At 36.1% G+C, this 14,941-nt stretch overlaps 1 protein-coding gene across 1 annotated transcript; it reads left to right on the top strand.

Annotated features, from left to right (window-relative positions):
* The first annotated feature begins 282 nt into the window (after nt 1–282).
* On the top strand, nt 283–13,426 carry LOC145771928 (uncharacterized). Its single transcript, XM_082583696.1, has 23 exons — nt 283–374; nt 603–775; nt 2,371–2,492; nt 2,700–2,848; nt 3,850–4,021; nt 4,845–4,915; nt 5,188–5,302; nt 5,386–5,567; nt 5,967–6,116; nt 7,006–7,140; nt 7,397–7,596; nt 8,382–8,443; nt 8,551–8,660; nt 8,850–9,035; nt 9,192–9,374; nt 9,629–9,739; nt 9,917–10,099; nt 10,293–10,434; nt 10,709–10,850; nt 11,046–11,199; nt 11,847–12,010; nt 12,338–12,522; nt 12,678–13,426. The coding sequence occupies exons 1-23, from the start codon at nt 299–301 to the stop codon at nt 12,886–12,888; spliced, it is 3,378 nt and encodes a 1,125-aa protein (XP_082439822.1). The 5' UTR covers nt 283–298; the 3' UTR covers nt 12,889–13,426.
* Nucleotides 13,427–14,941: the final 1,515 nt, after the last annotated feature.

Here is a 14,941-nt window from a genome sequence, read left to right as displayed (position 1 = left end):
GTGACAAATAAGTTTGTCAGATACTTTGTCAGTTTTGAAAGAAGAACTTTTCTATGAAGATGCCGTGGTTGGTTTTCAACAATTTTACAGCATTTTTAAAACTTTTAGGTTTGTTTTTCCGAATGGAGTTTAAAAGGAAAGCTTGCTCACAAGTCAACCGGAATGAAAGAATTATTTTTTAACAAACTTCATTTTTAATAGAGACTGCTTTAAAACGGGAAAATAAATTATTTTCACTTTATTTTCTGCAAAATTATCTTTTTGACTTCGCTTTTCAGATTTAAAAAAATTAATATCGATGCTGAAAAAAATGAAAGTCATGCATGCCTGTGTTTTATTTGCTTTGTTTGGTTGCTTGTGGAGCACCGCATCAGGTAAAATAACTAAAAAGTATTGCACAATATTTTTATCGTAAATGTTTGAAAAGCAGATATTTTACGGCTTTATCAGAAATATGTAGAATATCTTAAGAGATAATGTTTTAATACGTAGACTTTGAAATATTAACAAAAAAACTATACCTCGTATTTACTTATTTGATAATTCCAAAACATATCTCCAAAAGAGATATAATAAAATAACATTTTTCTATTTTTTGTCAGGGCTCTCCTGTTACACTTGTAATAGTGTGAGCGATAATTCGAAATGTAAAAGGGCCATAACTTGCCCTCCTGGCTCCAATGGATGCGAAAATGTGGTCCGGATGGAAAATGGAATCCTTCGAATCACAAAAAGATGTCAACAGTTCCAAGCCTGTATCGATAGCAGTAAACAGGTAAGCGGTACTTTGCTTTTGAAATCACAAAAATTTGACTGTTGTTATTATTCATTTTTAATTTTTGGACACTTTATTTAAACAATCTTTGATGTAATTTTCAAATTATTTTAATTTCAGTTCTCTCATTTTTAATCAAAACAATAAAAAAATCTTAAAACGTTATTGACACAAAGTAGACAACCAAAAGCGTATTAAATTATTTATAATTTCTGCTTTTTTGCTCACCAAATGAAATCAATTTTAAGCAAATATTAATATTTCTGTTGTGATATAAAGTAAAAGTGTGGTATCTATCTTGACGTCGAAAATTTATTATTGTCAACAGATTTTGGACCTCCAGTCAGCGCAAAAAAATGTTGCGAAATACGTTTTTTGTCTGATTTCTTGATAAAAAAATAACTAAGAAAATAAGATTCTTTTAATCTAGAAACTACAAAAAAAAACAGATGATGATTTTAGAGAACAACACAAATACAATTTATTGACATCCCAAATGCACAGTAATGCCCCTCCATTTGCTGTAATTGGGGCCGTATGGACAACATTTTTACCATAACATTTAAATTAACATTTTAATGTCAAGTTGTCAATTTAGGCCTTTTGTATGACTCATTTGTGAGGTCAAACATAAAAGGATGCGAAGTTTATTTCTTATCAGTCTTATCAGAAAAATTAGCACAGATCTGACTCAACTGCCGTTAGCAAAATTAGTTCGAAGAAACCTTTTTGCTTTTCAGCACTTTTTCTTATTTTTATTGCTTAAAATAATAACCTTACTAATAAATTAGACCTTGAACTTGGTACTGCTAGCAATATTCATAAAATTATCCTATCATAAAAGGCAATTTTTATAACACTTTTGCACTTACAATTTGATAAACAATAAATACTAACTTATTAATACTGCTGTTAACTGCTATTAACACCTGCTATTAACATACTGCTATTAACACCCGCACTTGCTGTTGTTTCTCTGGGCAAGAAACTTTACGATAATTGCCTCTACCCAGTGATCGATTTCGAGTAATGGGTAGTACCAAATTTCAGTCATAAGTAGAGTAGACAACCGGAAACAGACATTGCCGTCGGCTGCAGCGTGGGTCAGGTGTACGTCGGAAGGCGTACACCGATGCATAGCGCTCAAGTCCGCTTTCCCGCAATGCAGGATAAAGATAAAACAAACAAAACAAAACTACAAAAATTGCTCAATGCCAAGCAAAAAAGCCAATCATAGCAAATTACATCAAAAATAGCTACTACTCTCTAAAACCTCTACAGTCTGTTTCACCCTAAAAGGGAGATCATCAGAAGGACCTTATTTATATAAAGTTTCTATTTCTTAAATATATATTAATATATTACTGCAGACAGTGCACACCGTTTCTACCTTTCGGCCGAAATCAATGTTTTACGTTTACATTTTGAACAACAATGTTTTACGTTTATTAATATATTAAATATTCTATTTGAATAAGGACCTTCTGATGAGCCCCTTTTAAGGTGATATTGGTTCATCAAAATGAAAAACTATGTCAAGACTTGGCGCTGAGTAATGACCGTCAAGATTTGTTAATTTTCCTTTAATTATTTAGAACTACATCCAGTGCAGCCCATCAGTACAAACACTTTTAAGTGAAGAAAATCTCGAAGATTCTAGAAATCTACCACCAAGCGTTTGTAGATCGTGCTGTAATACCAATCGTTGCAACAGACCGTAAGTTAGCCCTGCTTCTGTTGAATGAAACTAACTTTTTCTTTGATTGCTGGCTCACTAAACTGTCACTGATTCAGTTAAATTTTCAAGGTGTAAATCTTTTGCGCAGTTTTTTAAAAATGGTAAAAATTTTCGGAGGCCAAAGTTAATTTTTTTGTCATTTTATGATTGATTAAATTTTATTGCACTTTCTCAATCTCGTTGCAGAATCTTTCTGAAGGAGATCAGCCGTGTGGGCCAGAGAAACCCCGGATCTGGAAGGAATCGGGTGATCAAGTTGGTTCCATCTCAGCCCTCCATTCGAGACGTCAGAGTTCGTTTGTTGACGTCAGATGCTGCTCTTATTACGTTTAAAGGTAAACTGCAATTTTGTGAGTGGAAAAAAGCATTTATTTGTAGATGAAACCCACGTAGGCAAACGTTGTTTGACCATAACTGAGGTAAAAAAATTTAAAGCTGTCAAGTGTCTGTGATAATTTGCTATTGATTGAACTTTACGGCAAATGATTCAAAGCTATTTCTACACCCTCTTTTCTTTTAAGTGGATTTGGCGAATTAAAATTATGTTTTTGTCGCAAAATAGAAAATGGCCTCTATTTTTGCGACAACGTAGCAATTCATTGATCAAATACGGGCGTGCCAGGACGGTTAAGTCCTTCGAAAGATGCCGTGCCGCATGTGCCAGACAATTTTACTTCACCTGACAATAATTGATGAGAAGTAAACAAGTTTTTGGAAAGGGCAAGAATCATGTATAAAGTGCGGAAAACTCTTGTGGGCTGCTGAAGACGCTTACGCTAATTTGCACTAAATTAACAACAAGACCATGTTTTGATCAATAATACCACTCCTGTTCTACACGTGGTAGGCTGAAAAAACTATGCAATCAGTGTATGGATCACAAATTGCTGCAATAACGTTGCAAGTAGATGTTGTTTTCAGAAATAATATTCTTTGAAGAATTACTAATTCGTTGCATAACTCAAGGAAACGTCATTCGTTGACTTAAAGCACAAGTTTTCTTTTATTTTTGACACTACAGTAATTATTCGGTTATGAGTAACCCTTCGACATCTTGTTGTAAATGTGGGGGGACTTGTTATCAACAAGAATGATTTCAACTGCACTTATTTTAAAGAGATTTGTTTATTGTCGCAATGCGTAATAGTGCCTGAAGGTATCAGTTCTAAATTCATGTTCCAAAGCAAATTTCACTGCAGTCTGAAAAACTGTAAACAGTCCTACGCATCTGATAAAAACATTGTGTCGTTTCTTTTCTCCAAATTTAAGAGCTTTTGTTGCAGGGAATGACGTCAGCAATTATTGGCAATTTCAAATGTTGCGGTTTCTATTCTAGACGCCGAAAATCACTCGGCCGACTACTTCAGTGTCAACCTGGTCCCAGCACGAAGAGTTCGAATTGCTCCGATTCGCCTCACAGATAACGCCATTCCTGGTGTGAACCTTAAGATTCCTAAAGGAGCGGTCGCCTTCCTTGCCCGCGGGTTAACCTCAGGAACCCAATACAGGTCAGGAAAGGTTTCCTTGAAGCAATGAAGATCAGACTGATCTTCGTCGTTTTCGTTCGGCTTCAGCTTTTGACTAAATTTTCAAGTAAATAGTAAAAGCGTATCTTGTTTTAATTTTTCTAGTAAATAGATGAGTTAAGTTCGTGCGTCATATAAAGTTCGTACACGTACGTCGTGTATTTTTAACAAAACGCAAATCGTGCTTTTGACTGGATAACCGAAAGAAAGACCGCAACAGTAAATTCGCTCAAGTTTTTAACTGTCAATATTTTCTTGCCCTCTACTTGGTACTGTGGATGATTCAACACTTAAAACTTTGGAATAGATGAAGTGATAAAGATAGAAAAATTACAAAAAGAACTTTCTCGAAGTTAATTTGGTTCCTAAACGAAAGGAAGGAATCCTAGCCAAAAATCAGTTGAATTTTACATTGATTTAACATCTGTACACGTTGAACCAATCGAAAAAAAAGTTGATTTAGCCTTACCTGGGAAGGGCGATTTGTTTACTGCTGACAGTAACTTTGACAAGTTTCTTTGCTATAACACCTGAGGTAAAAATTAAGAAACTGTGGTCGCATTCGTCTTCTGTACCAAGTAACTGGATTAATCCGCATATTTCTGGTTCCTAAACAAGTCAAGCTGCTTTTCTCGGGTGGAACAACCTGATTGAGCGAAATTACATCGAACCAAAAAATGCGCTGGTGAAAGCCCGCGTGCGATGATGGCGTCACGTGGTTGGATTTATAAATTAGTAAATCTCTCGTTTACATGACACAGCTAAATAAACTGATATTGACATATACATTTAATTTTCGGTGCAGAATTGGCGTTGTGTCGCGAAAGAACAAAGGGGCGACGTATGCTAAAAAGATTCTCAAGTCGTTTGTAACAAGTAAGTAGATACAACTTCTTTCATAAATATCAATCCTCGTCGACCATACAAGCAACGAAACATACATTTTAACATTTAAAAACTTTTAAAATCTTGTAAGTCATAGTTGAAGCAAATTGCAACTTGTGTGTAATCAATACAAGTTAGTGACAGTTTCAAGTTTTTAGCAATTTACTAAAGTTTGTTCTATAATCATACCGTTCAGATCTTTTTATGCAATTTTTTCTGACTTTGTCTGAGAAACTTTGGCAAATGCATCTATTTTCATGCAGTGCCTCGAAAACCAAGACGCATTAAAGTTAAATCCGTGTCCGTAAACTCTCTGAAACTGTTCATAGCAATGCCGAAGAACGCGGGAAAAGTGAGCTACTACTCCATGAGTTACAGGTATGCAGGGCGAGCTTCAAATCTGATTATTACCTTATCTATTTAAAGCAGCATGAGGATGATTCTTTAATGTTATGAAACAGAAAAGCCAGTGACCCACCGCGTGCCACTCGCAAGGTGCCAAACTTCAACAACCTTCGAATGCAAATCATCCGGTCTCTCACTCCGTCCACAACTTATATTGTCAGCGCATGGACCAACATAGCTGGAGCTCAAGGCAGACTGCTAGGCTCATCAGCCAAGGTTAATCTCACAGTTCGCACAGGTAAATCCTATTAAAAGCTTTACAAACATGACATTTGCAACGTGGAAGAAACAGCTCGCACTATGAAAATGCTATTTTAGCTAGGATAATCTTTCGGGCATTGCGCACATTTTATATTCTAAAGCCACAAGCAAAGATTTTTGTAAAATTTAAAGTTTTCTCCCAATGAATAGTAAGTATCTGGTGGTTATACGAAATGCAAGCAAATAAAATCCAGCTAAATTTAATAAGTGTCTGATGAACAACCGTCAACCCCAGTGGGAGGATAATTAATTTACAAAATGATGTTCACTGAAACTTTTATCTCTCACGTTGGATAAGCGCTTCTGTCTCTCCTTGGCTCAAAGACGTCTCAATATTTCTATGAAAGAGATCAACCACTGTTTTCGTATATTTCAGCTGTACCTGCTGTAAAGCAGATCGTCATCAGAAGGGTCCATGCTACAAGCCTCACGTGGGCTTGGCGTCTCCCCTACTACGCCACAAGAAAAACCCAAACTCAATTTGTTGTCACTGTGCGAGACGATACTAATGGAGCGATTGTAGTTGGTAAGTTATCTAAGAACATGAACTTTGTTTATTTGCATATTGCTCTATATTTAATTCACTGGCACGTAACTTTTTGATATACTTTTCAAAAATAATAATTCTTTTATCACTTATTTCACTTTTTAGTGTGAGTAATTTACTAATTAAAACGTCGCCCTCAAATGAACGAAAAAGCAGACGCTTGTGCTACTCAAATGACACTTATGTGCCTCGGGTTCTTATGGTGGAAATACCACGCCTTAAACTTTAAGCTTCAGTTGATCAAACACAAAAACGTGCCATTAGTCCGTTTTTTTGTTAAGTACAACCATACTTCCAAACCTTGTAGGACTCACAACCGTGTTGTATAAGCGTAGACATAGAAATTTATGTCTAGCCAAGGAATATTTGGAAACGTTACAGCTTTGTAGGTTATTCATGATCATGCAACAAGGGTCACGTATTTGTAAATACATTTTGAAGTTCTAAAAATAGAACCATCCTTAACTTAAATTAACCTAAAAAATCAGTGATGACGTTTTTCAATGCAGAAGGCACCATATTAAGTGCTGACTAAATTAAACCCATTACCAACAATATTAACTTATTAAAGTTATTATTGTCACATGCATGTGTTTTCAAAGATATCATGCCACCCAAGAGAAAACGTTTACGCAATCAAGTAATGGTCAGATTTCTTGCTCTATCAATGGTTATTATAGTGCTTAATTGCAGCTTTCAAAATAATGTAAAGTGTTAGGCTATTAGCTTTGAGCTCACAACAGTGTTAGATCTACGAATCTTCAATTATAAAGTTACTGTGTTTCAGTGGTTCAAATGCTTTTCACTTAACTTGTTGCTTTTATTTTGAACAAAGTTAGTAACAAAAATTGTTATTTTTTTTTCATAGACACAGCTATCCCGAGCCGCCAACGACGCTTCACTGCAACAGATTTGACCCCACAAACAGCTTATACTTTCAGCATCAGGGCCAGATCTCGAGGCAGAAATTCAATCGCAAAATATTCGGAGCCAGTGTTTACACGTACGTGATTAATTTTTTGATAGACAATAATTTTTGTTTACTTCTATATAAATTCAAGCCTCTGTGTCACATCAACAACTTGCTCGCTTCACTGGTTGACTGGTTGTGCACATGGAAAAGCCAAGGCAGACGTTGAACTTGAATCAATGTAAAAAAAAAGGACTGATTTGCTGACTGGGTACAAACGCTGCCAACGTGATGAAGCAAATCTAACGTTTTAATGATAAAAATGATCATTGCTTTTTTCACATTTCAGTTGTTCGATGCTACAGCTGCCACGAGGCTATATCACGCGACGAATGCGATCAATACATCGAATGCCCAGCGAACTCTGGCGGATGTTTGAATGAAGTGAGGCGCCGTTCTTTCACCAACACCAACTCGAGGGAACCCGAGTGGTACAGAGCTACTTTGAAATGCAAACAAGTCACGGCTTGCAATAATAGCGAATCACAGGTGAGTCTATACAATTTTGAAACTGTAAACGAGGCTCACTCAATATGTTATTTAAATAGAATTATTTTACATGAGCTTTTATCACTTGAGAGAGAGAGAGAAGTTCATTTATTTGCATCAACAGCACATGTGGAAAAAACAATACAAGATTACAATGTGAACTAGGTTGTTTTAATGTTTGCTGACGATGATGGGAGTGGCAGAAGGACCGAACTGGTCATCAAGTCTGCCACACCTGTGTGGTGTCATAGCTTATTTGACATGGAACGGTGTCGGAGTTGAACGCAAATATATATTGTATACATTACAAAATAAAAAACAATACACACACGAAATTTAACAGTACAATATAAAACAGGAATACAAGAAGCGATGCAGAAATACAAAATGGCATAGGCTATACATACAACACAGCATAGGCTACTGGTAAGGAAAAAGCGAATATACAGTAATTAGCGAGATACGGTGAGAATAAGTAAAAACAGTTTGATGGCACTATATCAGTTACTTAATTTATACCCAGACATTAAGTGCAGTTTTAATTTTTTAGAAAACATACTAATTGTTTGAATTTTTCTTAGCTGTTCCGGTAATTTGTTCCAAGAAATTTAATTGAGCGTTGACCAAGCTTTGTATGCATTCTTGGTTTAAAAAGTATATCTTTCTTAGCACCTCTGGTATTATAGTTATGAGTTTCATTACAAGGACGAAAGTACTCAGAAAAAATTGCTGTGAAATGTTTCATAAAGTTTATTTGAAGTATTATTTTTTTATGTTTTGTTCAGGACAAAAGCATGCAGTGCGAACCAAATCGAAATCGAAACGTAGACCCTCCAGATGTGTGCAGGTCAGTAAAAAAGACGAAATTTAACGTTTTTTTTTCAGTTTCAATGTGTTTTTGTTTCTTCTTTTGAAACATACCAGGTTTTATTGACAAGGCATTTGTTTCGTTAGATGCTGCTGTGAAGGTGATTTATGCAACGGTCCAGGCAGCGCTTGCGGTCATATTCTTGGATGGCTTGACCCATTTCGTTCTCCAGAGAAACCAATCTCCACTGTTCCTCGTAAGTAAACCCATTCTTCGCTTAATTTTTTTTTATTCAATTTACCGATTGAGTTAGAGTATTAAGCCTAAATTATTAAGGTTAAGTTTTTCTGTTGGGTAGAGTAGTCGAGCACCATCGTTTTAAGATTTACACGAAAAAAATTTATTTGAATGATAGCCTACGTTTAATGTTATCTTAACTTTTTAGCGTTTTGCCCTCAACCCAACATTCTCCATGGAAGTTTTGTTTGTACTGGTGGTGAAAGCGAACAAGAAATTGGGTCCGAGTGCACATTCAATTGCGAGAAAGATTATTATTTGGTTGGAGATGCAAAATTAAATTGCTTCGACAATGGCCGATGGAACGTTCCTTTCCCTATTTGCCTCCCTCGCAGTAAGTCGACAAGTTTGTACATTTATTTTGTCAAAAATGCTTGAAATATCCAACATTGATTGATTTATGAGCGACAAAGGCTTTTTTCTTGCTATAAAATGTGCTTATGCAAAGCGCAAAAACAAAAATAAATCGGTTATTATTTTGCATTTGCAGAAACTTGCAGTGAAATTCCAGAATCAGAGGGGACCATTCTGTCTTGCACATATGGCTTTACATCGGGTTCGGTTTGCAGTGTGACTTGCCAAAGTGGCTATTTGTCTTTAGCATCCGATTCCATTCGCTGCGAACTTGATGGGCAATGGAGCAGCAACATTATCCCGACCTGTGTCCAAGAAGGTACTTCCATACTTACCTTAATGCTCTTTATGGAGCGATCTAGGCCTATGTATAGAACCAATAAAACAAGCATAAAGAAAAAAAAACATAGGCCTACAGTACAAAACAAAATGCATACATATAAAATGTAAGCAATATTCGTAATACAGTATAGCCTACAGTATGTCTAAACTAAAGTAGGATAGGCTATACATTGTGACATTTTTATGACCGAAATAACGTAGCATTTTGTTGATAATATCTTACTTTTTTAGATAATTGTCAACCAAACCCTTGTCAGAATGGAGCGACTTGCCATGACTTAGCAAACGCTTATGAATGTGAATGTTTGGAAGGATGGACTGGAAGACATTGCGAGACTGAAGGTAAGGTTATATAGGCTACTGATAAGTAATAGTCAAGAGCTGCCAGTATTAAATCTGAAGCTTAAATTTGCCATGAAATTTAAATTCTAACGGATTTGAGTAATTCCACAAAAATAACATTCTTTCTGTTAAAAACTAATTCTTTCTGTTTTTTAAGTTTATTCAACATTTTTTCAGTTTTCTGCACATTGCTCTACGCTCCTGAAAACGGCGACCTCCAATGCACGAATGCCAATCGATTTGCCTCCAGGTGCAGGTACACATGCGACCAGGGGTATGAACAACATGGATCAACTTACACTAGATGCAGCGCTGATGGATACTGGACTGCTTTTGAACCAACAATGTGTGTTTTAAAAAGTAAGACAGTTCATAAATTAGCACGTTTTCAGATATCAAATGTTGCTCTCTGCAAATGTATGCTACAGGTTTTACTAATGAAACTATGTAGGCTATAATTTGACAAACAACCCATTCAACAACAATAAACTAGATAAAAGACATTACTTTATCGCAAGTGAAGATTTTTTAATGTTTTTATTCAATTTTGCAGCGTGCAAAGTTTTACCGCAAAGTTTGATCAACGGAGGAAGAGCGCAATGTACTGGCTATGACTATGGAGATGAGTGTCAATTCTCATGCCCGGAAGGTCTTTCATTAGCTGGTGGTCCAGCCAATATCACATGCCAGGATAAGTAAGTTTATCAGGGTTAAAAATAATTTTATTTGTTTAAGTTGCTATTAAAAGATGCCATTTCAGCCCAGAACGATATAAGTCCAAAGCTACTTATTCATCACAATGACAAAGCAAATCTGGTCAAATGTTGGCTACGTGATCGACTCGTTTTTATTGCCCTTTTTCTCAATTCAGCTTCGTTCTATGCAATTTTAGCTTGTCTGGCTTTTAATAACATTTCAATAAGCTTACGTTGAAATAGTCAGATCTTAAATAATTTTTTTTTATTTCAGTAAACAATGGAGTGGCACTGTCCCATGCTGTGATCTTCAGTGCCCGCCACATGCCAAAGTAGATCTGTATTTTTTGCTTGACTCTTCATCTTCTGTGGGAAGAGCAAATTGGCATCGTCTCATTAACTTTACAATTGCTTTGGTAAATAGAATTTTAACACTTTTATTACTTTTAATGTTGTGACGGACAGATGCAGTGTTACTTACAAAATGGAAAAATTGTACCAAATTAGTTTTATGCGAATCCTTTTCTGCTATAGAAATGTTATGAAAAAGAAAACCGAAAGTAAAAAGTTTATTTTTTGTCAATTCTCACTGAAATAAAACAATTTTGCAGTTGGATCAGTTTGTGATTGGTCAAAACGACATGGTGGTTGGAGTTGGCCGTTATAACCAGAGATTCGATCAACGCAGCGAAATATCATTCGGTGAATATAGAGATGCTGATCACTTGAAACGGAAAATACGTGCCTTGCCTTATAGCGGACAAGGTAAATTTTCTCCAACAATACTTTTATCACTATGGAAGTGTAGATTAAGTTATCGTGTAGTAATAGTAGGCTATGAATGGTAGTAAGAAATATTGAATTACATTTAGAAGAAAATCGAAAAATTAGAATTTATTTAGCGGACAGTAGGTGGTGCCATTGGCAATGCGCTTCGGCTAATACATTTGTGCTTTTTTTTCATCTATTCTACGAACCATGATGACATCAGTTGGTCTTTGGGAATATATTTTCACGGTTATTGGCTATAGGCTACACTACACAAAAACTGGACGTGTTCATGTAATGATATTAATAGCAAATTTTAAAAAATGCCACCATATTTAAAAACTTTAAATCATTTTGGGTCGTTTTACCGGCCAAAATTTTACATCGTGCTACATCAACGTGATATTTCCAATGCAATTTTTGTTGATTACATAAGAACATGGGACGTACTTCATCACGTGCAACCTGATATTAAAAAAGGTGGCCTAGACTAAACCCAAGTCTAATATCCGTGCCAAACATACGTTTGCAGTATTAGAATAAGTTGATGGCTTTGCTGAAATGTGATAAAATTTCTCAAAGGTTTTGTACTGCTTCATTAACTTAATGTTTAACTTTTTAACGAGCTTAAAAATGTTATGCAGGAACAAAGACAGGGCGTGCCCTATGGAATCTCCGCTTTAGTAGTCTCAAAGCAGCAGGTAATCGTCTAGGCGTACCTGATATTGTAATGGTCATCACAGATGGCAAAGCTTCAGACAACGTCGAAGTACCTGCCAAAGCTATAAAAGCAGTGAAAGAAACAAAGGTGAGAAAAACAAAGGCCCAATCGTAAACAAAACATAGGTTATTCTGTTTTGTTTTTTTCTGATGCTACGTTTTGAAACAAACTGTCTTCTTTTGTCAATTTTCTTATTCTCCGTCCAATACCCTCACAGGCCTCACAATACATCAGTTCAGAAGAAGCTTTATAGTGTGTTTTTGTATCAAAGAATGAAATTCGGTAAAGTTACGACCTTTAGGCTAAGCCTCGATCTTAATTCTTGCATTCTTGAATAGATTGGATCTACATCTGGTTGTTTAAAATTTGCAATTTTGCCGAATTGTTGGAATTAATTTAAAATTTTGATTTCAGATTTATGCCATTGGAGTAATCAATCAATTTCACGAAGTGAATCACACACAACTTGCTCAAATAGCTTCAGGACCTGAGTATATGCAAATCATTAAAGATGGATATGAAGAATTAGCACGAACGTTTAGCAAGACCCTAACAGCCGATGTTTGCTGGATTCCTTGCCAATACCAGTACGAACAAAGGTAAGATAGAAAAAAACAAACTGTTCTTCTGTGTCATCAATAACGAATTCATGGTGCCATTATGTCACCAGTACCTAAATTTAAAAGTTAGTTTATATACTGTGTGAATGATCTGGCAGAAGATCAGCAACAAAAAAATGTTATTATTTTTGCAGAGAGATTCTAATAAGACAAAGGCAATTGAATGCATTGGATGGCGATGCAATTGACCAAGAATACTGGACAGGTGTTGATCGAAACAGAACTGTTATTGCAGTTGAACCTAACACAGCCAATAGACCTCTCATTGAACCGAATGAGCCTGAAGTACAACAGGCTACGTTAGACGAAACAGTATCCAGTCAAGTAAAGAAAAGTAGTGGTTGATGTGTACATCTTCCCCTCCTAATCATTCAACCGTGCTGCTAGATTTGACCGTATAGCTCCGAAAGTCGGTTACATAGCTTGTAGCCGATAAACAACTCCAAATTTGCAATTGTTTTTTTTCTCATTGTAAATTAAAATAGGCTATACAAGTGGGTTTGGTAACAAATAAGAATGTTAAATATTTGCTTTTGCTATGGTTTGGGCAGTTGATGGGCCTACATGTTTTTCTTCCAAGAAAGAGTTAAAAGTTGTAATAATTTTGGTTTGTTTTTTCGCTGTTGCTTGAGTTTTTTCAGTTATCGAATATGGTTTATGACTGTTCAATATTTAATTCTGCTAATTCGATTCATTGTTGGTTTGTACGCTCTGCCTTCATCTGAAAATTGTTCTTATTTATGTTAAACTGTTGAGTTCTTTTTTGCCAATTCCTACCCCAGGAAACAAAAAATAGTTGTGGAAAAGTGAATTTGTCCTGTTTGCTGAATTATTACATTTAAAGTTGCTGCGCGAGTTGAAAATACACTGACCATCGCTTGCAGTCTTTAGTCTGATTTTAAGAGTCTTATCGTCACTGTTATGAAGAAATGTTATATGCTGCCTAAAAAGTTTGTAAGTGGTGTTTTATTATGCTTTCGACTGCAGATATTGACAAGATATCTGCAGATATTGACAAGATATAGATTTTAAGTACCGTATATGTCACTAATGTTATGTAACGCCCACGTACTGTTACTACAAGAGATATTTTTCAGTGGAGCTGCTTTGTAATCTTGTCGTTATGAGGCAATAGTAGCTATATCATGTTTGTGCATTGCATAAGTTGTTACTTGTTTTTATGATTTGCTATTTATGACTTGTTAAAGAATTTAAAAACAAAAAAATACCTCACATAATATTTTGTGTTCATATCAGTTCAGCCTTTTTCTTACCATCATCACTGTAAAAAGTACATACATGTCAAACTCTGCAAGGTTTAAAGAAAGAATAGAATCAACAACACATCAAATTTATGAGGCGAGAAAAAACGGAAACAAAACAATCGTATAAAAAACTTTAGCACAGTTGCAAAATCTGTCATATTAGTTAACAATAGCAAAAGAGCTAAGACTATCAGATAGATCAGGTATCGTAGCATTCTTCATTGTATTGATTTTGTAAATGATAAAAAAACATGTGTATTAGATTTTTATTATGGTTCGACGAAAACTTTATAAAATATTGTAGGGGTTCGGCATGCTTTAAAAGTTAAGAACCAGTGGTCTATCTGTATCAATCATAGAGACCATAAATGGAGTTCTAAATGGAAGTCAACCGCCACCAGGCTCTATTCGTTCATTCCCGACGCCGACACACGCCCCATCGGCCTAACACTACCAAGACAGGCATGGGTGCGCCTAAACCGTCTCCGTACGGGCGTCGGGCTGTTCCGCTCATCATGCACCAATGGGGAATGGCTTCTTGCTCCTGTGAATGTGGTGCCGAGGAACAGACCGCAGACCACATCATCAATGACTATTCCATCTTCAAGATACCTAACACCTAACGGAGTGGAAGGTCTGCGTGTCATGGATGATGAAACCAAAGACTGGCTGCTCTCTAGCAGCCTTCCAGTGTAGTCCGGGAACATCGTGAATCTGGGGTGGTAAAAGGATAGACCCTCGGCCCCAGAGGCTCACACGACGACGACGACGAATCACAAAGCCAAATTTTTCAGGGATAAACTTAGTCAGTAGCAGTAACAAAGCTTATAGCAACGTTACTCCACAACAGACGATTCCAAGTTATCCTGAATTCCCAAAACAAGCCGCTGGCATCATCAACGGAATGGACTTCCCCAAGGAAGTGTTCTAGCATCGTTACTGTATAACATAGCCTATACACCAACGATCAGCCGATAGATCAACACACTAAGCAGTTTATATACGCCGATGATCTTTGCACAACATCACAAGAAAAGACCTTTGTTGCTATAGAACAAAACCTCACAAAGTCGCTCAAGGAGTCAACACAATACCACACCAACAATCACCTCAAAGCTAACCCTTTAAAGACA

The sequence above is a fragment of the Aplidium turbinatum genome, chromosome 6, assembly GCF_918807975.1.
Source record: "Aplidium turbinatum chromosome 6, kaAplTurb1.1, whole genome shotgun sequence".
Classification (NCBI taxonomy): domain Eukaryota; kingdom Metazoa; phylum Chordata; class Ascidiacea; order Aplousobranchia; family Polyclinidae; genus Aplidium; species Aplidium turbinatum.
Note: the sequence above shows the minus strand (reverse complement) of the source record. Positions and strands in the feature narration are given on the sequence as shown.